At 46.7% G+C, this 27,703-nt stretch overlaps 1 protein-coding gene across 1 annotated transcript in view; it reads left to right on the forward strand.

Annotated features, from left to right (window-relative positions):
* Positions 1 to 1,319: 1,319 nt before the first annotated feature.
* Positions 1,320 to 27,703, forward strand: part of TRIL (TLR4 interactor with leucine rich repeats) — a 30,456-nt gene continuing 4,072 nt past the window's right edge. Inside the window, 1 exon segment of the mRNA XM_014455871.2 lies at positions 1,320 to 1,389. Within this exon segment, the coding sequence (XP_014311357.2) occupies positions 1,320 to 1,389 (70 nt within the window).

Consider the following 27,703-nt stretch of genomic DNA (forward strand, 5'->3'; position numbering starts at 1 on the left):
AGAAAGATAAATAAAAACTAATAACAATAAGAGAGAAGGGATTGGGTATTACAGGCATGGGTGGAAAGGAGACTTTATTGGCAAAGTCTATTTTGATGTTCATAGTTTTGTGTTTATATTTTATACGAGTATATGTATACATATACATATGTAACTAAATGAAATCTGGCCCCAGAATCTCAGAGAAAGAACTTCCCTCTGGCTCACTGTGTGTGGAAGCGGAGCCCTGAGGACAGGCCCTGAGGGACTGTCTGCTTGGCAGAATGCCCGAAGGAGAGTGCTTGGGTCCCTGAGCAGCTGAGCAGTAGAGGTGAGGATGCCAGAAGTTTGAGGAAAGGAGGGGTTAGAGGAGGTAAGAGAGGGAGAGTCTGACCACATGTTGGCTGTGACCAGAGAAATTTAGAATTCTGTGGAATCTGGGATTAGAAGCAAGGTCAGCACTGGTCTCCCAATGCCACTACGCAGTAAGCAGGGCAGTAAGCTGAATGCTGTCTGAATTGTGTGGAGGCCAGGCCCAGGGAGCTGATCTTACCTTGGGATCGCAATGGCAAAGAGGCAGAAAAGTGCTTCTACTGCAATGGGCTGTCTGCTGGGAGGCCCCTGGGGAAGGTCTAGAAGGCTCAGCCTTGACCTGGGAGGCTGCTCCCACAGGGTGAAACCAGCCTTCCCTCAGGGTTCGTTTCAGGTATAAATACCTGATTCTGTGAAATCAAAGGTAATAATATCAGCTCTCCTTTCAATTTCCCTAAAACGTGCCACATGTCCACCAAACATTACCAGGTAGATGGTTTCCCCATTTCACAGATGAGGTCCTGGAACTTCACAGATACAAGGACACTTGCCTGGGTTTCTACAGCCAATGGCAGAGCCAGTTCCCATGCAAAAGCAGGCGTCTCTCCTCAAACCCCATCCTCTTCCCACGGAGGAGAAGGACACTGCCTCCCCACCCTGAAGCTCTCTCTCACCTGATGACATCCAGGGGTCAGTATCGGTGACCCCCACCTGGGGCTTGGGTGTGCACCATCATGAAAAATGTGCTTCATTTTGAAAGTTGTGTAAAGCAGATTCTTAGAAACTTCTAGACGCAGTATCTGCCCCACCCCAGAGGAGCTCATTTAAATTGGAAGTGTGACTCTCTGGAAAGTACCGAGAGCTTTCATTTAATTACTGATTGATGTGAAGCTCCAAAGTTGTCTTTTCTCATGCCACCCAAAACCTGATCCACAAGGCCAGAAACCAAGACCTGAGGTCCGGTGACCAACGGCTTGACGTGCCCCCAATTTACTTTGGAAAGTCCGGCATTCTCTTTCTTCGTGGGAATGGCAGGATCCCCACCTACCGGTACTGCTGCTGACACGTGGGCCATGGCGGTGTCGGTCTTTATGCCAGGTAAGCCTCTGGTTCTAAGCGCAGAAACTAGTTCATGCTCCATGAGGAGCCTCTGGGGGCTGACTGCAGGCCGGCCAGGCTGGCTGCAAAGATGACTGGAGGCTGGTTCCACTTCAGCCTCACGGGAAGTTTGTGCCCTGGGATGAAATGCGGCTCCCAGCACAGATGTGCTTACGTTTTCCTGCACACTGTAGCGGTCATTGCTGTAATCATTGTGAAGATTTAAAAAACATTCAGAAAGCCAACCTGAAAGTGATGGATTTTGTTGCCCCGAAGACACCGAAACCTAGGAATTGAAAGCAGGCCGTGATGGTTTATATCCGCTTGATCCCAAGGAAAGACATCTGTTCAATCATTTTAAAGGGATTTTTGGCAAGTTCGGGAGTGTGACGTGGGGCCTTCTGCATTCCCCCGGGCTCTGTGCACTGGAGAGGCCCGGCCTCTGGCTGCTGTTCAAATGGATTTCACAGGAAAATTCATTGTATCCAGCCAGATCTTTGGGGTAAATCTCAATCTTTTTCTTAAATCTTTAATTTGCAAATTGTACATTGCAAAAATTAAGTGAACCTTCCCCCCGCCCCCACCAACCCCATACCGTACCCAGTGGTGACCACTGATAACTCATGCCAGACTAAGGGAGGGTGGGTGACCTTTGAACTCAGCACCACCAAGACTGCACTCAATGGAGAGAGACAATTACCCTCCCGGTAAGTGCCCCAGGGTGTGTGACTAGAGGAAAGGGGGCCTGGATGCCACTGGGCAGTCAACACACATTCACCATGTGAGGAAGTCCAGGCTCAGTAAAGACCAAAGCAGCCTCCACATTTAGACGACGTGCAGCAGGAATCCACATTGGTAACTTCCCTCATTCCCCAACGAATATTTATAACCAAAACTCACTTGTACATCTAGTAATTTTCACTGCTCCTTTAAGTTTTCTTACATGAATAAAAGGGGATAAAGGAAGTAAGCGTCTGAAAGAATTGAGGAGTGGGTGGAGGGTGTTGTGTAAAGAGAATAGAAAACTCAGATGAACAGAAAGTCCCCTGGGTCCCTGGCCCCTGGTCACCATCTTCCATGAGGATGGGCTACATTAACCCTCCTGTGTGACAGGATCTGTTCTTGGTGCTAAAGACACAGAGACAAATTTAGTCCACTCCCTGCCCCCAAGACTCTCTGGTGGGAGTCTAGTGGGAGGAGGGGGCTGTGTGACGGGAAGGTGGGTGGCCACGGTGATAACTGTAATCCCAGAGTGCCACCTGTTTGCAGGAAGGAAGGGACAAAGCAATTTGAGAGCTGAGAATGTTACTCCCAGGAGGAGGGAAGAAGGCTGGAGACTTTGCAGAGGCAAAGACTAGCATGACCAAGGCCTGGATCGTGAGCGGCAGTGTGCTGGGGGGACAGCAAGGCTCTGGGCACTCCTGCGTCTGCCTCCTCTCCTCTTACCGCTGACTGTTCAATTATTTTGTTGCAAAATCTGAATTCTCAAATGATTGCCGGAAACTTCTGTAGTGAGGATCAACACTCCCACATCCATCTGATTTGAATAAACCCCTAAGGACCATGCTTAGTTTTCCCATCTTGTCTCAGAGGAGTCAGGGAAGGATGCAGAAGGCTATGTTTCTGTACGTTCATCCGCCACATGGCTTTGGTGGCACGTGCCATGGCGTTCCTTTATTAAATTCCCCACACCCTATGCAGCGACATATTGGGACAGCTGTCATTTACCAATGGCCCATCTGCCCCAAGAAAAGAAACATTTATTAAGGAGGTCACTTTGAAATGCTTCCATAGTATGACTCACTGGAGGGAAATGTCAAAGGCTTCTGGGCAAAAACAAACAAAAGTGAAAAAATATGTTGATTTATTTTTTTTAAAAAGACTCGGAGTGAGTACACTGGAAATGGAGGCTGATCTTGGACAGGATGGAGGGAATAGCGGGGAGGGATTTTGTTTAGTCAAATGAGGTAGTTTATTCAGGTGAAATTCCACTTGAATGTATTTTCCTTGGTAGAGGCGTGAGGGACGGAGGACAAGGGATCTCTAGCAAGACACGGCTCCCGCAACTGAGCCCCGTATGGCCCCAAAAGGCCTTCGTACATATTAGTCTAAAGCCTAAGAACAGGCCTTAAAGAACTCTAGTTTCTTACCGAATGAGAAATGGACTTCTCTTTTGGCCTCAAACGTAACCAAGTTCCATGTAGCTTTGCTTCTAGAACATATTCTTCCCTTGCTGGCTGGTCAGAGAGAAGGGAAAGACATACTACTCCAGGAGCACGAGATTCTGAAGTCCAATTCCAAGTGTTCTGTGATTTCCAACTCTTGGGTGGAAAACATCTTTTCTCTCCTTGGGCTGGAGTGAAGCAAAAAGAGTTGATAGTCACATATTCAATACAGAAACATTACAAGGTCAAGAAAAAGAATTTAAGAATCCAGTGTTAGTAGGATACAGCCAGTTATGAAAACTGATGTCAGGTGGTATAAAAGTACCTGCACCAACAATTCCCACAGAATGGTCTTTTAGAGAAGGCTAAGGATGCAGAGGTTTGTGTTCTCTGCTTCTCACTCCACACAAACCCCTAAGTGCCCAACAGAGGTACTTTCAAATAAAGAGATCAGATCCAGAGACAGGAGAGGAGTGGGGAAACTTGAAAAAGACCCAAAGGCGGAAAATAGAGATGGGTTCCTGAATCACCAGAGGGCAGCGCATGGTGCACCCCCCAAACAGTGTGGTGGACTTCAGGTGCCCATCCCAGACAGTGTGTGGATGTCATGTGCCCACGCCAGAGAGTGTGTGGGTTTCAGGTGCCCATCCATCTCTCCAGCTCCAGCCGCAGATGCAACAACAGCCTTGAAGTCCTGGGTGCCATAGGTCTTTGCGATGAGATGTTTGATGAGCTGTTTCTCCCCCTGTGCCGGAAGCCACTGAGTAAAAAACCACTTGACATTGGGAGTAGAGAGCAGGTAATGAACTTCTTTCTCTGGGAACGGAAGTTCAACATCAGGAAGACAGCTTGGGAGTCGGGAACGTTGTCAATGAAAAGTTGCTGCTTTCCTACGTTTACTATGTTGAATTGATTCTGGCCTCTTAATAAATTCCCAAAAAAGCAAAATCCCAAATGAATGGCCTAACAATAGGTAAGGAAGAGAGAATTTACTAGCAGAAACCAGAGAGAATGATAAAATCAGATATGCCTCAAACTAGATATATAATGTAAAGGCTATTTCTTCTTACATCTGTCTGGACAGATTTCAGAAAACCACCATCAAAGGATTCTGTATTTATTGGAGAGAAAACTTGAGGTTGCATGGGTCTGCTATTTTGTTCCTCGGGAATTGACTCTTTTCATGTTCCCCAGGAATTGAGTCTTTTCATGTTCCCCAGTCCAGCTGTTTCAAATTGTGTCCACTCGCAAGCTCCAATAGGACACACTGACTGCTCCCCTTAATCTCAGCAAGTGGCCTTGTTTCCTACTTACTGAGACAAAGCAATCTGACACTAGATTCCTTGGTTTTCCTCCTGCACACCAATATACTGAGGCGGCATCATTACCCATATTTCTTCCTATCACGGGAAGGTTATGACCTCTCTTCTGAGCCTCCTGCTCACAGCTCCAACCTTGCTGATGGAAATTCAAATTCATCGTGACTAGATTGGTCACCTTTCCCCCAAACCAGCCGCTTCTCTTGGTTTTCCCTTGCCTTCTGAGAACACCCCATTCTCACCACCCTCATCTTTCTCTTGCCCTTCTCATGATCAACCAGGGGTCAGATCCTGTTTGTTCTGCTTCAGCAATATCTTTCGCATCTCTCTTCTGTCCCTTCCTATTTCCAGACAATGCGTGGCCTGCGGAAACTTCTCCCCGCTTCTAGCCTTCCCATCACCAATCCCAAACCATTAATCCACGCTAGACCATGTTGCTGTTTCATTTTCTAATACACAACTCAAATCTATTCACTCTATGAAGCACTGGCTGCCAAGTTAACATCTAAACATGCTGGCTTCGAAGGCTTGTCACAAACTGACTCCAACCTACTTTGGGGGGACTTCTTTTCCCACTGCTCAAATATATCCAGTCAGAGGAGATGATTTGCCCTCAGTCATATACCATCTCCAGTTTCTCTTTGCTCCTGCCTCTCTTTCCATCCATCTCACGTGATGAAATGAAAGATGGCCTAGCCTTCCAGGCTCATTCAAAATGCAAGATGCCGTAAGCCTTCCTCTACCATGGTTTCTCTCTCTCACCCCTGCCTCAATAGAATCCCTGACTTATCTGCATGTTCTGTCTCACTTCTGCTCTCCTCCAAACCCCGTTCTTCCCTTGGGCTCTGGCTTTCAGAAAAGAAAAAAAGCACACATTTCTGCCTCGTATCAGAGTTATTTGAAGTTTTCCTTGTTTGTTCCCTATCTGAGCAGGTAGCTGACCCCACATCACTTGCGACAGGGAGGTACGTGAGAGGATAAGAAGCAGAAGGAGTCTGGCTTTTCTTTTCTGAAAGCCAGAGCCCAGGGGAAGAATAGGGTTGGAGGAGAGCTTACTTAGTAGCTTGGGAAAACAGGGGAGAAACACCAGTTTGGAGGAAGAAGCAAGTTCTTCAGGTTCCACTTCCTGACAGGGGCCATGTGGGGGTAAGACCCCAGAGAGGAAGACCTCTGGTGTGGAGATCTGGGGAGCTGAGGCCATAAGCACTGACATACCCGCCTTACTCAGAAGCAACAGATGGCCACCAGGAGTGAAGGGACAGGGGGACAGTCACAATGTGATGGGCTGGTCAGCAGAGGACCTTCTCCAAAGCTCCTGTCACTGCATAAGACTCTTGGAACCTTGACACAGCCCTCTGGCCAGGCTGGGTGGGGGGATGGAGCGCAGAGCATAACTGAGATGAAATCTCTCACTGGCCCAGTAGGGTGACGTGAAAAATAAAACAATTGTAGAAAATAGACACTATATTTCTTGTCATCTGAATTTGTGGGTTGATATTCATTCTTGAAATATTTAAATAGACAGATTGCTTTTCCCTGGAGGAAGAAAACCTGACTTCAAGTCAACAGTTTTCATTGAGTGCCTACTATGTGCCAGGCATTGTTCTAGATCGTAGAGATACAGCAATGAGCAAGACTGAAGACCCTGCCTCCAAGATGCCACATTCCAATGGAAAGTTGGTGTTCAACTACATATGTGCCTTTTGTGTATTGGTTTACTGGGATTGCAAATCCGCTTGTTTATGACTTAAGTGAAGTTGTTTTAATCCACTTGTCTATCACAAGGACAAAAAAAATGGTTTTGATATAGGTATGAAGTAAGTTTGTGTCTGGATGTCATCATTCCACAGCTGCTGAGGGACCCCACTGGCAGGGATGGGGGCTTATGGATAAGAGCATGTAGAGAAGCAACTCTGATAAGGGACATTTAGACTATAAATACTGGCAGTTTGGGAGGACTATTGGAAAGTTTTGTTTTGAGTGAGGTGACTCTTCACTAACTTAAAAACCCTCTGAAGAATCTTGAGACATTGGCTCCTACTGTGGCCAAGGTGTTTCTTTGGTCAGTAGTGCTGTTAAACTGTGATGTGGTCTCAGGAGCAGCTCAGTCCTCCCACTAACACTGGTGCTTTGTTCCCTAGCAACATGCTGTAGCAACAGGGGACTTTTACTTTTGCACTGGCAGCTGGAAATCAGCTCTGGTTGGATGCTGACTCTTTGGAGTGCCTCCTGGTATAAAGAGGTACACCTGGTATTAAATTTGGACTTTATCCCTTCATCTCGCCTTACATGGGAACAATAATGTGATTAACCTGTCATTTATTTGGAGTATTTCTTTATTTGCTTTATTAAGAGACATTATCCTGTATGCTATTGACTTGTGAAATGATCATTCCCACAGTGAACCTATGCTAAGTAAATTGCTGGCAAAGACAGAATCAGTCTCTGAGTATAACCTTTGCTGCCGCCCACAAAATGAACAATAGTTATAATACGTGTGGACAAGTGCCCTAAAGAAAATCACAGCCGTGAGGAGAATCAAGCATGATGGGAGGTGAGGGCTTGATGGAAGGTGGTCAGGGACGGCCTTCCAGAGGGCTGACCTCTGAGCAGGGTCTGAGGAAAAACTCGCCTGTGCTTGAGAGAATACAGGACCTGCAGGCCCAGCAAGGGCCCTGACCCAGCTCATGATCTGACAGGGAGGAGGGGCTGGTGATGACCCAGCCAAGGGAGGCAGAATCTCAAGGTACAGCCTGGGGACCAGCTCAGCTTCGCTTCCTCATAGGGTAACACACACACAATATGTGCTCAGAAAGTATTTCTGGAATAAAGGAGGGGCCGTACTTGGATAGTTATGCCACACTGAGACATAAGAGTTAACATGTACAAACATAAATATTTCAAACACAAGGTGACCCGGAAGCCAAGGTGGCCCACAGATACAACCAATTCTAATCTTTTGGTACAAATGTGTCTAGCCCTTTATGATTGGCAGATTCTCCTTTTTTCCACATTTGAGACAATGCCGTGTCCTATTTTCTGCACTTAACCGCATTGCAATCTTTAACATCATCCTTGACTCCCTGAGATGCTCTGTATCTCTAACTGGTTTCAGCATCATCAGCAAAGTGGTCACAAGGCAATCGATGCCTTCAAGGACCACAGGAGGTGCCCAGCAGCCCCTGAATTTTATGAAGAAGGGCTTCACAGGACACCAAACCCTGTCGATGGAGACAGAGTAACAGCATGCTGACCCAGCCGCCCCTGCTGGCCCCTGGCTCCAGGAGGCCAATGTCCATCCTCTAACACAGGGAGATGCCCTTGTTCCATGGTGCCCAGGCGTTTGTCCTCAGTAACAAATGGTGCCTCTGACACTCTCGCCTCTCCGTGGGGGCTTGAGGTGTGGGGACACTCCCTAGAGAGGCATTGTGTTCCTCTCGGGCCCCTGCTTTCAGCTCTCGGAGCTGCTCCAGCTCCTCCTCATTCTCTCTCTGGGTGGATGACTCAGTTTGATTCAATGTCTGCAACGTGTGGCTTCTTCAAGGAGCCAGGCCATTTTTAACAATGAAACAGCTAAGCGCACAACTTCAAGTTAGAAAATAGAAAGCACATTTATTTTCAATGTCCAGGTTTATAAACTCTTCAACTATGAAAATAAATACGGACCTGGGTTTTTAAAGAAATCAGAAATGACTTCATAGAAATCAAACCAGGCAGCCTCTGCCCTTCCATCTGCTTCGGGGACGGCGGACGGCTCTTTCTGGAAGAGTCTGTGCTGAGGTGTCTGCTTAGCCCCCTAAGAAGTAGAAGGGCATGTTCATGGCCAAAAGGGAAGGCCCCTCCTTAAGTGTTTTTGGAGTAAATGCAGATTTTCTAAGTGAACTAACCTTGTTATCACCTGATGATGTTTGCGGCTGGTTGTTGAAGCTGCTTTTGCCCACAAATTTATTCAAGATTTGTGTTATTGAAAGGAAAACAAACCTGAGGCAGAAAAAAAATGAATGGGAAATTGAAGGGGGGGAACCCACCCCCACCAACAAACAAGCCTCAGTTTGGCTGAGATAATTAGGGCCAGATGGACAGGGAGCCCAGGTGCCCAGGTGGGTGGGACGTGTCTGCGGACAGAAGCAGTGCCCCTTGGCCAGCACAGTCCACACCTCCAATCACTGGCCAAGCAGCGGAATCGCTCCTTTCTTCCTCTTTCCCCTCCTGCCGCTTCTCCTTTTCCCCTCTTCCCCTGCAGCGCTGGGAACTTTCTAGTTGGAACTTTTCCAGATGAGAAGGCCTGGTGTGATGGGGCTGGGGACCAAGACTGCAGCCGGGTTGGCACGATTTCTCATCCCTCTCCCCAGACTCTGCATTTCATAATAGGGCTCCATTCAGGAGACAGTAAAAGGTGCACCGGCTGCCTGGCTGGCGGTCCCACAGTCATTTCCCGGCGGCCTATGGAGGCTTTGAGCTTAACCAGACCTGCGCATGTCCTGGTCCAATTCCCTCCGTGGCTGCTAATGCAGACAGATGCAGCCTCTGGCAGCAAAGCCAGTTTCTAATTGCTAATATCCTCTCCCTTTAGCACTCATCCTGCCAGAGTCATTCACAGCGCTAGGTCTGAACCGCCCCAGAAAGATACGCCCCCCCCCCACCCCCGTCTTGGTAAGATGGTTTTCAGAAAACAACCCTCTCCGCGGGGCAAATACGAGGGAGAGTTCCGTTTATCACCCTCAGCACCACAGCGAGGGATTCCGGGTCTTGGTGCTGCGGGAAGAAAGGCAATCACAGGAGTTCTTTGTGGAGTCTTTTTTTCCTTACGCTTTTATCACATTTGTGACTTCGCCCGGTTAGTGAAGGACAGCACCTTGTTCATCAGATCCACACTGTGTTAATGTTTCCATTCATTCCCGAGCCCTTAGAGAAGCTACCGGAGCTGCATGAAGACAGGGGCCTTGGTCTGTTGTGTTCAGCCCCGTATCCACAGCTCCTCCCTGAGTACCCGGCGCTTCCGAAGTGTTCATTAATACTTATTGTTGAATGGAGTGGGATGTTTTCTAATGGCAACCGAGAGTCTGGCTATCTTTTGTGGTGATTGATGCGAAACAGAGTTGTCTATCTCAGAGTTAAGAGGAAAAATTTGACCTAGTTTTACTCAGGAGCAGTGAGACTCTTAAAATAGATTTTTATCTAGCTGGCTTTAGATGTGCAAACTACCACTAGAGATTTCGAAAGGCAACCCTTTCTTCCATTCCAGACACAAACTGCATTTCATTTCGGGTCGTGGCTGAGCCTGCCAGCAACTACAAACAGATTGTTCCCCTACGTAATGCCGAGAGGATTCCAGACCCCAGTGAAAGGGATGTACTTCTAATTAGAGAGGCTGCGAAGAAATGTTCTCCTTTCTCTTCATTTGGGGCAAGCAAAGCTGAAGTGCATGTATAATTCTAAAACATACTCCATATTGTTTTATTTTTCATCATTTTTAGCTACTTGATCCAGTGGCTGAGGATTTGAGAAAATATAAAATTTCAACCTCTGCTTTTCATAGTTAGAAAAAGCTGAGTTCATAGAACTCCAGCAGCTGTTGGCCAAATCCCAGAGGAAGCGTGCAGTGATTCTTGAGTGACTTTTTTTTAAGTCTCTCTTAGTCATAATGAAATTATAAATTAAAATCCAGACTGCTGTACCGGCTTTTCCCAGAGAGGCAAGTCTGTTTCCGAAAGTGCTGACAGCTAACGAGACGGCCTGTGATTCCCCCCCTCTAACCGGGCCGGGATGAAAGAGGAAGAAGGAGTCCTTAGACTGCAAGTCCGATGGAGACCTAAGGGGTCTGGGTTTTCTTTGAACCGGAGCACAGGGAATATGCACCAGCAAGAGGGAAAACTAATTTGTGACGATGTCAGACCTGGAGCTTCTCCTAAGCCCTGCGTCTGCTTCACAACTGACAAGTGGAATTCCAGGGACGGAAGAGCATAAGCACTAACCTCCAAGGAGCCATTGAGGATGTGGGCTTTCCATGTTCATCCTGTTTCCATCCTTTTAAAAGCAATGACCAGCCTGGCCAGTGTGGCTCAGTGGTTGAGTGCTGACCTATGGACCAGGACGTCAGGGTTCGAATTCCCCATCAGGGCACATGCCCGGGTTGCGGGCTCCATCACCCGTGGGGGCGTGCAGGAGGCAGCCGATCAATGATTCTCTCTCATCATTGATGTTTCTATCTCTCTCTCCCTCTCTCTCTGAAATTAATAAAAAATATATTTAAAAATAAATAAATAAATAAAAGCAATGACCATAAAGTGTGTGTATGATCCAGCTGTGGGCTGAACCTATGCCCGTGGCTATCTAGAAAATGAGCAAATCAATGCATCACTTATCTTAGGTCACTGCTGCTTAATGTATTAAATGTTCAGTGTAAACTAGTGTGTTAATTGTAGTAAAAGTTATCATAAATGTTGTGTGATTATTTCTGAAATACGAGAAGCAAAAAAAATTCCTTTTCATGCCTTCTCATTTTTTTTTTTTTGAGTATTTAGAAGTATAACCCATGCATAGCTTCTAGGATTCAGCCCCACAAACAGGAAATGTGATTGGCTAGTATTGATGCTTCTGAGGGTTAACCGGATTTGGCTGTTGATGTCTTACCAGCATTAGCTGGGTTATTAGAAATGGATTTTGTTAATATGGCTGACAATGAGGTTACAGTATAACAGCATGAGTACCAAAAGCAGCTTTGTTTTTTGCTCTTCTTTAGAATTGTCATAACCTCGCAGCTTGGGTCGGATGGGGGGTTTTGTGCCTTAAAGGGATTATGTTGGAGATTATAGAAGTGGAACCCTCGTGGCACACGGCTGGATAGTTGCTTCAGGGATGCAGCCCCGTTGCCCGCTGGCTGAGACGCTGGGGAATGCTTGCGGATTCCTGTCACAGCCTACGTTGCCGTGAAAGTGTGGAGCACCACAGAAAAATTCTCTTAAGGAAAAGGCTGGCCGGGGGTTGGCATGGCAACTGTAAACAAGACCCTACCTTTCCCATTTTAGAAAGTTCAAACAAGTCTAGGGGCTGGAAGCAGAATGCCGGAATGGTCTGAATGCCTAAAAGATGAGAAGATAGCAAAAGTGCTGTTTAATTAATTAAAGAAGATAAAATCAGAAAACAATTGTAGGGTGGTGGTAGGAAAGAGCGGGCCAGGCCTTCATTCTTTAGTCCAGCGGAAGAAGAATATCAGATGGCTGAGATGGGGACGGAGGCAGCCTCGCGCGGCCAAGGCCATTGTGCTGGTCCGGGCAGCTCGCCAGCCCCAAGGTGGACCAAGGTGACTAACCGCACAGGCTGAACAAGAGCACTGCCCACAAGTCATTTAAAGTAGCTCAAATTTTGTTTCATTTTAAAATTTATTTTCAATGACAGTTTACATGCAATATTATTTTGCGTTAGTTTCGAGTGTACAGCATAGCAATTAGACAACATACAGCATTATTATTACATTAATTTACATCCCCATGACTATTGTGTAACTTCCAATCTGTACTTCTCAATCCCTTCACCCTTTTCACCCAATCTGTCAACCCCTCTCCCTTCAGGCAACCATTAGGTTGTCTAACCACTATGCTGTGCATCTGAAATAATACAAAATAATATTGAATGTAAACTATAATTGGAAAAAATATATAATAGTAATAAAATGTATAACAATAAAATATTTTATAATTAAGGAAAAACGTTTTTTTAACAAGCACTGCCTCCATGAAAGGGACTTGGAAAAAGACCAATAATAAAAGTAACTGGACCTCCATCTGAGCCACTACCCTACGTGGCAGTGTGAGCTGTGTCATCGGCTCCTTCATGAGAAAGCCCGAGCCCCATGCACATGAAGGAACATGGGCTCTTCCCAACCGCCAGGCAGGTGATGGATTCAGATGATAGTAAGCATGGAGGGGAGCGGTCCCACTGACCACCCGCCACACACCACGTTTACACATTCAAAAGGTGACCTCATATCAAGCCTTAAGGAGCTTGCCATTCATTTGCAAGAGATAAGACTAGCACGTGGGAGGGCAATATTTTAGAAAACCTAGTAAGCAATAAATAACTAGCTGCAGACGGACACGCTCTGGATTCCAGAGTCTAGTTTAATCCCATTTCGGCATTTAGATCCTTGCACAAGAGTTTTGGTAGGTGTAATTCCAAACTAGGGAAGACACAAGTGTTGCCAAATGTATGTGTTGACAATACTTTCCTAAAACAGAAGTGTCCTTATTGCTCTTACTAAAAAGAGATGATTGAGAGCAACGTAGATATCCATTATCCGGGTCTTACTAGTATATACACATGATGCATTCCTTTTTTTAAAACTAGAGAATGAGGAAGCTCACTTTGCACGAATATGGAGAGATCTCTGTATCACACAGTGTCCAAGCAGGAAAGTAAAAAACACTCTATATATTTCAAGCAGAGAATAATGCAATGTAGGGAGCAAGTTAAAAATGGCTGGAAGTCGCTGAGGAACACAAAGGGGGTGGGGGTGGGGGGTCTTACCTAAAGGTTGGGAAGCTGCCCCGTCTGTCCCTGCTGGTGCCTGTAGCCAGGAAATGGTTCGTCTCCTCCTCCCACATTGGAACCTACCACCTGTGCCTCCCATTGGAAGAATCTACCATGGAATCGGCTGGATGATTGAGTTTAGAAAGGGGGACGGAGAGAATCTAGAAAGATGAATTTGGATCTAACAGCCAAGAGAAACAATCGGGTACATCCACCCTTTCACCATTCAGATCCAATGATACATTCCATTGTACCCATCCATCAGCATCCTCCTCCCACTAACAGAGTGCAACTATATTCCTCCCACAGAGGAATGCAGGCTCACTCTCTCCCCAAAAGTGGGGAACACAGTGGGACCACTATGAGGACGCTGTCTCAGCCATTGTGTTCACCTCTGGGTGATGTCAATTCCTCTTCTCTCTTTTTATCTTTTAATTCTATTTTCAATTGCAGTGGGCATTCAATATTATTATGTATTAGTTTCAGGTGTACAGCATAGTGGTTAGATAATCATATACTTTTACAAAGTGGTCCCCCTCCCTTTATTTCCAGTGCCCACCTGGCACCATACATAGTTATTACAATATTATTTACTATAATTCCTCTTCTCTTTTAGTTGCCATTGAACCTTGGATATTCTGGAAACTGAAGGCTAAATTGTAAAGTTAACCACCAACCACACTCAGTATTATACATAACAAGCAAAGAAGAAAATATTCACAGCTACTAAAGTTCTTGTTTTCATAACTGGTACCAAAACCTAGCTGACTGATAATGATAACAGTTGAACAATAATTGAAAATGAGTTTCTTCCCATGTCCATTCTATGTTCCATTTGCCTTTAACCAAAATCTTGGTGGTTTGGGGTTCTTTCCTGGGAGGAAGGCTTAAACCTTCGTTTCTGACTATTTCAATGACTTTTTTCATAATGGAGCCAGTTCAATGTATAAATTTGCTATCAGGTGGTTGGCTGGTGCCCCTGGGCATGATGCCACATCAGGGAGTGACAGCTGGCTGGTCTCTGCTGTCAGCAGATTAGGCATTCAGCAATGACAGTTGCCAGATCAGCCCTGGTGAGGGGAAATCCCTATTGCTAAGTCCTATGCATAGCTTCTATCCTTGCCATAATGGACTCACTCTATGTGGATGGCTGGGAAGAGGGTTGACTGATATTCACAGAATGTCCCTTCCTTTCCAATCAATTATTGAGACCTGCATCAGTGGGTGCCCTATGGGAAGCAATCACATAGGACAATGCCCATACAAAGTGGTCCATCTGCAAACCTATTCTTCAAACTCCTTTGTCACTAGTATGCCAGTCAAACCACTAGCTACCCATGAATTGATATAAATCCCTCTACCTCTGGCCATCTCTCCATCTAGACAAAGTGGACAACTACTCATTGGTCAGCCTTGAGAGAACTTCCCTTACCACATTCCTGATTTGGGCTGCAATGTTTCAGCAATCCATATCAACCTGGTGTCTTCCAGTGATAAAGGACCATCTGTGAACTTGGCCCAAATGATGTTTTCCTCTGGTCAACTGTCAATTCCCAAAGACCATAGGTGTGGGTTGAGGTAGAATTAAAATGCAGCCAGTGGAGGTGCTATGGGAGTCAGAGCCACCTGCTCATGAAACTTACTTGTGTATTCAGGACCTACTCAATCCTATTCTTGCATACACTGTTTACTCTGGATGATGGACTGTTGCTGTGTATGCCCAACCTGTATTATGTTGGGGAGTACATGAGACTTGGTTGGAAAGTTTGTAAGGAGGACATTCTGAGAAAAGGGAAGCATGTGGAAGGCTACCTGCCTTGTTTATTGGAATTCCAACTTAGGGGAGACTTAGGGGAGTGTTGAAGGCAGCGCCCCTAATTATTCCTTGACCTTTCCAAAGAAGCCTGTGCATGTGCAGACCCCTGGGTGTTTACTGGAATCCCTATGCTTAATCCCTGGATGCCCTTGCCTAGAGGACAATGTAAACACATATGTCCTCCCAAGATTACTCACCCTGCTGATTGTATCTAAAGATAAATTTTATCTCAAACTGCTGTTACAATAAAAGACTAAGGAGGCAGGCAATAGAGGCTGCCTGGTCCCTTTGGTCAGGCCGTCCCTTAGCCCTCTCTTTCACAGTGAAACTGTGTTGGAGTAATCTGTTCATCTGTCATTCAGGGGCTACTGGTCAGCCCCGGCAGTATTAGTCATCCATGGCTGCTTAACAAATTATCCCCAAACTTAGCAACCAGCATTTATTATCTCATGTGGTTTCTGAGAGTCAGGAATCTGGGAACAGCTTAGATGGAAGGATCTGGCTCAGCGTCTCTCACAAGGTTGCAGTCAAGCTGTCAGCCAGTGCATTACTCACCTAGAGGCTTAAGTAGACATGCTGCAGACCAGTGGTCCTCAAATGGGCACAATTTTCTCCCCTGAGGATATTTGGCAATGTCTGTAGAGATGTTAGCTGTCACACCTGGGGAGTAGTGCTGCTGCTGGAATCTAGTGGGTAAAAGCCAGGGATGCTGCTAAACATCCTACAGTTCTTGGGATAGCCTCCCACATCGAATAATTATTTGTCCCCAGAATGAAAACAGTGCCAAAGCTGAGAAATCCTGCTAGTGAGCCTTCTTTTGTTCTGGTCCTCACACAAAACTGACAGCCTTGTGGATTACTCAAAACAGTGCCAGGAAGAATACACTCAAAAGAGTCTATGTTACCCCCCAAATCAAGAGATGGTCAAAAACATTGTAGCTCATTCTTAGTGGGAGGTGGGACCAAGTACAGCCAATTTCATTTCACCTTCAAGAGGAAATGCCAGTATTTTCCCAGACTACTGGACCCCTAGAATCTTCATTGAGGTAGTTGGCCTTTGATTTTTCTTGGGGTTTCTCTCCCTCTGGCACACATATGTCTTATTAGGCATCTAGGCCATTTCCTATGCACCACGTCAATAACATAACATATCAGCATGATGTTCTGAGGAATATCAAGATGATCAAGCCCTTGTCAGAGAGCAGAAGAGTCAACATAGGCCTGAGGTTAAGACAGTGACTGTGTTTTGCGATCCTTCTAGTTGAAAGCAAACTCCATCTGGTGATCTTTCCTAATTTGGTATTGAGAAAAAAAAAAGCATCTGCCAGATCAATAGCTGCATACAAAGTGCCTGGAGCTCTGTTGTGTCATCCACTAAAGAGACTACATCTGGTCCAATACCTGAATAATTTTACAAGACTCTGCAGTCATTCTCCAATAACTATCTTCCTTCTGCACATGCCAAACAGATGAATCAAATGCAGACATGGAAGAGTAACCCCTGAATTCTGCAAGCGTTAGATGGAAATGAGAATCTCTGCAATTCCCCCAGGGCTATGGTATTACTTTCAGTTTGTTCTCCCACAGGAAGAGGAGATTCCAGGGAGTTACTGTGTGGCCCTGTCTACCATAATACAGCTCACTACACGGGTTAGGGAATCAATAGAGGGGTTCTTTTAGTTGTTGAGGATGACCTATGACAACTCTGTTCAAGAACGGGAAAATAACACACTGTTATTAGACTCCATGAGACGGCCAGGAGCCACATTTCATTTATCACCTGATTTCCACAAATGACACCCCTCCCCCACTCAGGTGGTCCAGGGGGAATTTGGGGCTTGAGAGATTAATAAGGACTCAGAATCAATGTCCATAGATCTCCAAAAGATCCAGGTCCTCTTTCCTCCGTGCACAGTCACCCTGGTGAATGGCTACAGATCTTTCGGGGAAGACTTAAAGGAAGATTTATGGCAGACACGTACAGCAATGTTATAGGGTTCTTTCATCTAAGGTTGGTGGTCTCAAACCTTAGCATACATTGATTCAGCGGAAGTGCTTGCTTAAACTAAGAGTGTCTGTGCCCCGCAGGACTGGGGGAGGACCTGAAAATTTGCATTTCTAACAAATTCTCAGGTGATGCTGCTGCTGCTACTCCCTGGACACAGTTTGAGAATCTGATCTGAGGATTTCCATGTCTTTGAACCGATTCAGATCTGAGACTTGGGTGACAGGCTAGCTATCACCAGCCATCGAACAAAGGTTTCTGTTCACTAGACCTAGGGATTTTCAATTACATAAAGCAAGTAATTCTTCGTAGACTGTCCATCTATTTTGGTGCTACCATGAGCCATTGGCCAACATAAAAGATATTGTGCTAAAATATTCCTCTTGCTGCTCCAGGCACTCTGCCCATCACAGTCACTGCATCCACCGTGCTTCTGGCTGTGAAGGGCTGCCACTTGGCTCTGCCCCTCCAGGAGCCTGTCATCTGCTGGAATCAAGAAGTCTCTTTTAATGAAGGTGTCTTTTCTTTCATCAGTGGGTCCCTTAAGAACTCTCGGATAAGACACTTAGCTTGAAACATCTGCCAGGTCTGGAGGAGGCTGACCACAACAATATCAATCAGGAAAGACCTTCCCATGTTTCTTACTACTCTGTCTCCCCAAATCCCCATCCTGGAGGGACAGAAATTGTGGGTAGCATGACAGGGTAATATGAGTAGACTGAGTGGGCAAAGAGAGAAGAAGCTGATCACAACCTCACCCCTACTGCAGGCTTCTCACCTGCTTAGGAGACTAGAAGGAGGCTTATCTGCAAAGCAATGCTTTGGTTATTACATGCATTTTAATTACTAAAATCAGAGTGTGTTTTATGATTAGAGGTCCATCTGTAATAGTTACTGGAGGTTCCTCTGTAATAGTTAAGAGTGACCAGAGAACTCAGGTGTCTGCCTGAGTTCCCGTTCAGGTGATGGTGAAGGAATTTCCCATGGAGTGGATTCTAAAAAATACTGGGAAATACAAAGCAGGTTGCTTTGTCATTGAATTCTAAAACCTGCATGTTCAATGTACATGGCAAATGATGTAGAAACAGAGATGGTCACATCTCCATAGAGAAGGTGAAAGGGGGCAGAAGTAGAATGTTGGGGAACCAGCTAGTATTGTAAGAAATATTAATCATGTTCTGTTAACCGTGATTGTTTTATTCTGATTAAAGAAGGCACTTCTACTGTGGCTGGAGCTGTCCTGGGGATGCAGCCCTTCCTCCCCATTTGGAGCTGCCTATTATCATGGAAAGATTAACAGAGATTTGTTAGAGAAACCAGAATCACCAGCCCTTTGAAGACCCCCAGCTCTTTTTGCACACCTTCAGGCCTTTTCAAATATCCAGCCTGCTTATGGGTTAATTTTGGCACTCCCTTTGGCAATTTCCCCCAAGTAACCCAGCCCTTGCATATCATTAAGCCCTGTGAAGACCCCTAGTCCTATTGCATATCTGTAAACTGCCCCTTTGCTATACAAGCAGCTGGCTTATGGCTGCAAAGCAGATTTTTGTGGCTAACCTGCTGCTCTCCTATACTGCAGGTAATATCGGAATAAACACTCATATATGATTCAACCCTGTCTCTGTTTAATTGGCTCAAGTTGTGACAGGCAGCACGGACCCATTGTTTGTCCGCTTACAAAGGCAGGAGGTGAAACAAGGTGCTCCCAGACACAGCCCCAGCTTCCCAGGTTCCCAAAGGACCATAGGGACAGGCAGCTATGGATGGTACTCTCCTGAGCAATGAGGGTTCTGACCTGGACTAGAAGCTCACTCATGGGCTCTCATACCCTCCTGGCTTTCCCTCACAGCAGATTGTTCCAGAGACTCTACTAATGTGCCCATTACCCTGAGAGGGTGCAAAACAACACAGTGTGCTTTGGGGTGTCAATGAGGAGACCGGGAGAAATGAAAGGTAATTTCATGGATATCCTTCAGGAGGCTTAGACTTTAGATCTGCCCGAGGTTCATTCTTCAGTTCCAACTATCTTTAAGGGGTAATTACCACTTTTTTCCAACCTACAACATACAATAGCCACCAACAAAAAAAAACAAAACTAAAAGCATTCACACGTGAGACATATCAATTGTATTTTGGAAATTAAATGGGAACACACAGGGGGCTGGAGGAGTGTCCTTACGCATCCATTAGCGCTCCTCCAACAGACATATCTGCTCCTGCCCACAGCCAGAGCCAGTGCTGTGGCCAGGACCTTTGATCTTGAATCCCACTCCAGCATATGGCGCTGCTAAGCATAATCAAAGTGCAAATCTTTATAGAAAATTACAGAGACTCTGAAAAGGGGATGGAGGCTTCCTTCCTCTAATTTCCTTCCTGCCAGGTTCCTGGTCTTAAGTGAAAAACATTTGGACTTTTGATGAAATCTGCAAGCACTTTGAGGGCATTTACACTGTATATAGTCAATTATTGGACTGTCCGAGATTATTTCCATTACTGTGATGGACAGACTGTTTCTTGCCAGGGCAGAGCCATAGTTTCCAACGACATGGGTATGGAATTGCCTCCCTATACAGTGTATACAGTGGCATTAGACTAAGGAGACATCTTCAGCTCAGGGGGAAAGGTGACAAGGTGGGGGTGGGTGGCTGACACATGTACATCCAGGTTTTGATAATGTCATTAGAAATTTACAGGATGAGTTGCTAATCCTTAAAGTTGATACTCATCAAAAGAGGTGCCCCCTACAAACATTTTCAAACTATTAATTATAATAAACTCAGATCAAGTTGTGAGAAAAATAGTAATTTTTTAAGAATTAAATTCCTTTCAGATGTATCTGTCAGCCCACCGAAGAGAGTGGGAGACAATTTCTGAACTAGAAATTAAAAGCAAAACTCGTGTTTTGTCCGGATTGGTCACCTTTGCCCTCTTATGAAGGCTCTGTTGGTAAACTGGAGGAACTACAACGCACCTCTGTCCAGAAAAACAGGTCCCGGGCAAGTTTGCAACTTGGGAAAACTTGGTCCCAGGAAGGCTTTGTGTGTTGTATCTCATGGTGCCTGATGATGGGACCCATGCCTTGAACAAATTGTTTTTAATAATGTGGTTATTCGGAAAAAGGAGAGAGACATCTGAAGGATCATTCAAAAAGTTTAATCCAGTACAGGCGAGTCCACTTTCAGCTGGTGGGCACTGGCACACCTGGGCTAGTTGTTCACAGCCTCCTCCGTCCTGACCGGGCAGTGCCAAGCCTGATTGGCCCGTGTTCTTACTGTACCCGTTGTTGAATATTGTGCACATCACCCTGAACTGGCCTCATTGGTTGTACATATAGATGAGTATCAACAGGGAGTCGAGCAAAGTCCAACTATAAACACCTGGGGTCAGGAGCCAACTGTTTAGATTCCGGTCTACACTCTATCATTACAGCGGCAGATCATTCTAGAAGGCAGCTAACTTCTCTAGTTCTTAGTATCTTCTCCTCCAAGTTGGAAATGTGATTAACCCTCACCTAACTGCCTCATGAGACTTATGTTGAGGTTCAAACCAGATAGTAGATAGGAAAGCATTTTTTTGAATAAAGTTTTTCATTAATTTCAAAGAAATACATAATAATTGTATATCATTTAGGAAATGCCAAAAAGAGTGTAAATAATTATTCATGTTCTCACTACGTAAAGACAACTGTTAATATTTTTTAACAATTTCTTCCAGCTTCCTATAAAAACTCTGACAATTCAACAACAGCTGCTGAGTACAACAGAAATGGGATAAGCCACGCTGCTGTCCTTCCGGCTGGGTGGGGATGTGAACAGAAAAATGAACGTTATTACTGTAGCATGAAGAAATCCATATAAAAGAACAGTGGGAAGTTGTACCATAAAATACAATTACAGGTCTGGCTCCTAAAGATGACAAATAATTTAAAATATTTATTTAGAAAAATAGAGACACTGATACCCAAAGGATTTCCTTAGGCTACTGACTCAATTCTATTCTAAGGGAAGATGTCATTGTATAACTGCTATAAAATGTCAGTTACACAAAGACAAACTGGATCCTGTGACCAGATTTGCCTTATTTCCTAAGCCATTATGCTCCGCCAACAACTGCATTTCCTGTTTTAGCTTGCCAGGCGTGCCTGCAATTCATTGTAGTTCTTGCAGATACACCATCTGTTTATACATATTGGTTTCAAATAACCAGGCATCTTCGCACTCATGGATAAGGATTTTCCTTGGACATAAAATCTAAGGTGCTAGGAGCAGTCACCTTGCCAATGGCTTTAAGCACATAGATGTGGGCTGATTCTCCCACAAAGTTTTTAGCTCTTTATTATTTTCTTCTCAAAAGATAATTGCTATTTCAGCAAATGGTACTCATCGCATCTCTCCAGGATGGCACCATCCTCCTAGATTACCATCTTAGGAACATTCAACTCTCGGCCAGGATCAGTCTGCCTCACTCCTCTTCCTGTCCCTGGGCTCCTAGCAAAGGAGACATTGCCTGTCTGAATAAACCCTTAAGAATTCTCCTTCAGTGACAGTACCTGAGACAATAGGACCTGGGAAGGTGCTAAAGAAAGATTTCTAGGCCCTATTCTGGAGGTTCCCTATCAGGCTCTCCAGAGGTGGGGGGGGGGGGGGGCGCTGGGGTCCTGTATTTCTAATAAGCTCTCCAGTTTCCTCCTCTGTAAAGTGGGGGTAACAATAGTTCCTACCTCACCAGGTAGCTGTGGAAGTGAATGAGTTAGTTTATGTAGAGCGCTTGGACCTCGGCTGGGCACTCAGCTCTGTATGGGTGCCCATCATTATTATTGTTGTTATTCTAACATGATGGTGAGCAGGCGTTTTGGAAATACTGTCTATGGGTATTAAAATTAAGTGTGCATAGAAATCATCTGGGGGTTTCTAGATGCAGGTGCCGGGGCTTCGTCCCCTGAGATGCCGATTTAATAAGATGGGTACGTAGCTGGGAATCTGCATGCCTGTGTTTCCTTAAGGGGGAAATGGAGCCTCCGCAGAAAGACTGCAAAGCAGGGCTTTTCCTTTTCCCATTCCTAATCCCCAAGGCAAAGAAACTTGCCTCTCAGACCGGGGCAAAGATGAAGCCCGTTCAGACAGAGAGAGTTGTGGGAGCTGTTTGATAACAGCCAAAGGACCACGGGGGACTCTCAGCTCCCACTTCATCGGTGGCAGGGTCCACACTGCCTGTCCGGGGTTGGCTCACGGGGTGAGGAAACAGATGCTGTCTGCAGGCTGCCCTGAGTGAGCTCCAGGAAGCTGCTCACGGGCTTGGCAGGCCCACCTCTCCCACAGTGGGGGCTTGGCCAGCTCTCTTCCCTCTAACCTGCCCTGCACCAGGCCAGCCTGGGCCAACTCAGGCCAGCTCCAGGGGCCGCGGAAGACCTGGCCTGGAATCCTTCCCGCCTCTCCAGCTGCAGTTCAACGAAACCCCAGATTGCCTGGGAAGAAGACAGTGCACATCCCTGGCAAGCCCACAAAGCTTCCATGCCCGGGCAAGAACGCCGAGAACCCTGACACCACATTTGTGTGCCATGGAACCAGCCCCAACTTGCTCGTGTTCTGACCTCTGGAACTTGAGATTGAAAGGGCGAGCCTTCTAAAAGTGAGATGACAAGGCTCTTGCTCCTCTGATTCTTTCCTCGATGTCTACTTGTGATTATGCAAATTATACATTTAAAGGTAATTAATCCTTAACTCCTGGAACCTGACCCAGCCTGGATCCATCCATAAACACATTATGTAGTTAAGAGGCATTTAAATAGAGACAACTGCATCCTTGCTTTTACTAAAAAGTGTTGCTTTTTATAGAAAATTAGGTATAGGCTATGTTATAATAAAGTGGAATTAAACATTTTCAAAAATGTTTTCCTTTGGACTCCTGTAATTTTCCCCTGTTCTTTCTAAATACAAGTCCATTAACTTTCTCCTCCTAAAATGCTACGTACGGGCAGGGCTGTCTCCAATACTCGAGCAGCCCAGGGTGAGAGAAGACCCCTGGCCTGAGATGCCCCCTCTCAGCCCTGACTCCAGCGTTACCAGTGGAAACCCCAGCTCACGCCTTCAGATTCTTTTTGCACAGCTGCCCTTTGGCCTTCTCTTGGCCCCAGGGGTAAATCCACCTATGACATGACTGGCCCCCAGGAGAACAGATGGGAAAAAGGCCTGCGCAGACTTAGGCAGTTGAGTGGGGAATTCCAGGGTCCCCACATTTTGGTTTCACCAGGAACCCTGAGCAAGAGTGGGGTGTGTGTGGGCTTTGGGTGAGCACATCCCTTTGGAAGCCCCAAATCCCGGTCTTTTGGGGAGGAGCACAACCAGGGAGGACCGTAACACGGCCTGGACAGCACAGGGTTCAAGATAGGAACGCAGGCTGCCCTATTCTAAGAGCGGTGCTGTATACTAGTATATATACAGTATCTCTACACAATATATATAACACATTTTACAGAGTGAATACATGTCCCGCCAAACCACTGTCACAGGTTTCAAGGTTCTGGACGGCAAGAACTAGATAGAGAACATTTTGTTTGTCCAGCACCTAGTTTATGTAGGCAGAGATGCCGCTTGAGGTTATCGTACAAGTACTAGTATGCCAACTGCTTGCTGAAATCTTCAAAGGGGGCCAGGGAATATTTATTTGGAAGTCATTGTATGAGCAAAGGTTGTGTGATGCTGTCAAAAAGCACAGAGGTCAAAAAAAAATCTCACTAACAAAGATTCAGACAGAAGTTTGACGGTTCCTAAATCACTCTCTTGCATATGTCCCGGGCTCTCCCTCCTGAGAGCCCCGCTCACCTGCACCTGGTAACACTCAGTACTTCCTGTCCCCGAAGCCTTCCGCCAGCGCTCAGGCCAAGTTCATGTCCCCAAGGCTCCCACAGCTCCACCCACAGCCTGACCATCTGCGACTGCTTCTTGGGCGTCAGCCTCCCCACTGAGAGGGTGCGCCCTGAGGTCTGGCACTGTGTCTATCAACCACAGCCTTCCCACGGCTCATCCCAGGTCTTGGCACAGGCCGGATCCCCACCACAGGCCTCTTGCCTGCTCATCAGCAGCAATAAGGATTCCAAGCCAATGCAGTTTGGAGTTGCTGCTCTTCACTACCAGGGATTCTAAATACTTCCAGATTCAAGCAAAATACCACTTTAACTCCTGGAAGAGAGAGATGAAAATAAATCAAACACCTGACTGTGTAGCGTTACAGACGTGGAGGCCATTGGGGGCACATGTGAATATCATATGCATGTACTCTGAGGTGTTTAAATGTCATTCATTTGTAAAGGTGACCTCAGGTTCTATGCCTGTAGAAGGGAAGCGTTTGTTAAAAAGACAGCAGTCACACTTTTTCAGAAAAACTTCATATGCACACACACGTTATCATTTTACCTATAGATCTCAAAATCTTACTCTTACTGAAATTGGGTTGAGGGTGCTAGGAACACCTACCAGAAACTGTCTGTACTTATTGGAAAGGCAGCACACTGTATCTATGCAGCAGATGGATTACTTCAAGGAAATGGAATGTTATGGAAAAGTAATTGTCTTGACATGAATCTGTAGGTCATTTCTACCTGCAACCGAGGACTGCTGGTAGAATATTAGCAAAGACAGCCACAACATTAAAAGATACTCAATGTCTGCAGGGGTCTGATACTTCTTAAATCTTACGTAGAAGCATCTAGAAAGGAAAGACACCCCCAGGGGGTGAGTGAAGATGGCCCTCAGAGGGAACGCTGCCTGCTGCCCTCACTCTCTCCGCAAGTTTTCGGTGAAGAGTCAGGAGAAGAGGCTTATGCAAAGGGTAGGGTCTCATTTCTGCTTCTCCCTCTTCCACGTTACACCTCTTCAGCTTCCAACCTCTTTCCTGCTCAGAATGCTCTTTGTGTGTCCTGAGGCCGAGGCCTCAAAGCAGATGCTGCCACAGTTCCATCCCAGGAAGTTCCAGCCATTCACTTTCTTTGTATCTTTCCTCTGAAACACTGGGGTAACCTCTGTTTCGAGCAAGAAGGTCCCCCCACCAGCTTCCGAGGCCCAGCTTCCGAGGCCCAGGTCAGGACAGCTTGGGTCACTTGGGTCTCACCCTCTGAGGCAGCCATCCTGTTAATAAAAGCCTATGCGGCTATGATGCCCTCAGGCCTTAAGGAGCGGATCACCAGGAGCGAACACCAGTGGGGGTGCATGGGTGGGAGGGGCTTGACTCTGCATGTGGGGTGTGGAGGCGATCCCGCTGCTCCAGCCTAGCTCTTTGGGGCAATCCATCCAGGAGCCCCGGATGTGTGGACGGGGCCTATGTCTTTGGGGCCATCAATGGTAGGGCTCCCACACTGTGAAAGGGCACAGGCCAGGCTGGGGAACCCCCCCTCCAGTGCACGAATTTCATGCACCAGGCCTTCATAAGAGGATGGGAGTCAAAAACTACATGGGTTTCAGAAGATTCTCACAATGAGAACTGAAAAACCAAACTACCTGGGGAACTTCATCTTTCATCTTTTTTAAAAAATATATTTTATTGATTTTTTACAGAGAACAAGGGAGAGGGATAGACAGTTAGAAACATCGATAAGAGAGAAACATCAATTAGCCGCTTCCTGCACACCTCCTACTAGGGATGTGCCCGCAACCAAGGTACATGCCCTTGACCGGTATCGAACCTGGGACCTTTCAGTCCACAGGCTGACGCTCTATCCACTGAACCAAGCCAGTCAGGGCCATCTTTCATCTTAATGACAGATACTTGGTCCTCCAAGTTCATCCTCTAGCTGAACTCAAAGCAAATCCCAAGCAAACTCAGTGTGCTCCTTCGCTGTGCCCTGAAGGGGCATTTCACTGCCTACCTTCAGTTCTGCAACACCCAGCACCCTGGAGCCCAGGTCCCTGTCCATGCTGCCAGTGATCTATGTCATCTTTGCTTAAATTCTGAACTTGTCGCTATCACTTACCTATGAATTGGTAAATGAGGCAATTAATAATTGTCAGACACTGGGATTATTAAAACTTATCTGCATCCCAGCAGCTTTCTCATAGATTGCTTTGTGTTATCATTGAGCCTTTCCATGCCTTGCCCTTCCCACTAGATTGTCAGCCTCTTGAGGGTGAGGGGAGATCTGTCTCTTCCTTTAATTTTCCAGAGTATGTCCTTAAAATCACATTCTCTGAACACTTTGGGGTGGAGGGGAGGCGGGGCCTTTATTTTTAGCCGGATAATTTGCATGAACAAACAGTAATTAACAGCTCTTCCTTGCCCATTCTCATTCTCAGCAGGGGCTGCCTCAGAGGAGACTTTGATAAACGCTCCCTTCTCTACTGATAATAAGTGCTAGGACGTGATCACTGCAAGCCCAGGCATCAGCAGAGGGGGCACCCCCAAGGTAGCTGCTAGTTAGTTACCCAAGGGCCTGGGAAGGTATAAATATGGTTATTCGTGCCTGGGAAGGTTATATAGTAGTATATATGCACACGTGCAAAGCCTCCCTTAGGGAGGGAACGTAATGGAACTAAATCGCCAAAATCTGACAGAGAGCCTTTCATGGTGGTAGAACCAGCTCTGCGCTGTCTCCTTGCTCTTCCCCACAGCAGGACCTTTAGTTCAGATCCTTAAAGGGGGCGGTGCCTCTCCCTGGCTTCCAGGAGCGCGATGCCCCAAACCCAAACACGCTGCAGGTCAGAGTGGGTGCACCTAGCCTCTTCTGACAGTGGCCTGCCCACAGCTCTCTGCAGACAACCTCCTGCTCCCCAAAACTCCTGCAGAATGCTGGCGGGCTGCCTGCCGCAGGGCGACACCTGGAAGAGCAAGTGATTTAAAAACAAGTAAAACAAGCCACGCTCCCACTGCTCAGAAGCGACTGGTGTCCTCGTCTAAAATAAAAAGGTCTCTGTCTGCAAATCCCGTTTGCTCGACCGGTAATCCACCCCCCGCCCCCAGCCCGGCGTGTCCGCCCGGTACAGCTGTTTTTAATCCCTACTTTTCTCACTTGGCGTCCCGGGCTCGGGCTGACCAGACGCGGAGCCACTGAGCGTCTCCCCCTCCCCCTGCCAGGGTCTGTCCTTCCTCCGCCGTCTCCTCTTTCCCCGCCTGCATCCCCGGGGGCAGAGTGTGGGAAGAACGAATTTCCGCCCGGTTTGTTCGCCACTCGCCGACTTGGGTCCCTTCCGGACGCAGCCTGCGCACCCCGGCTCCTCCCCCGGCTGTTCCACGGAGGCCGCGCTCCCGGTCCGGGACCCAGAGAGAGGAGGCGCGGGCTGCGGGGGCCGAGCCGCCGCCGGGGCGCAGCAGCCAAGCCGCGCCCCAGCAGCTCTTGGAAGGACTCCCGCCTGCCTGCAGCTGGGGAATCCACTCGGCGGGGAGAATCCGTGCCAGGGAATCCAGCTCTCCGGACTCGGGCTGCAAACAAAAAGTTCGGTTCTTGTCCCCCCTCCGTCCCACTACGCGCACCCGGAGAGTTTCTGCAGAGATGC

Source organism: Myotis lucifugus, unplaced genomic scaffold, assembly GCF_000147115.1.
Source record: "Myotis lucifugus unplaced genomic scaffold, Myoluc2.0 scaffold_52, whole genome shotgun sequence".
Classification (NCBI taxonomy): Eukaryota; Metazoa; Chordata; class Mammalia; order Chiroptera; family Vespertilionidae; genus Myotis; species Myotis lucifugus.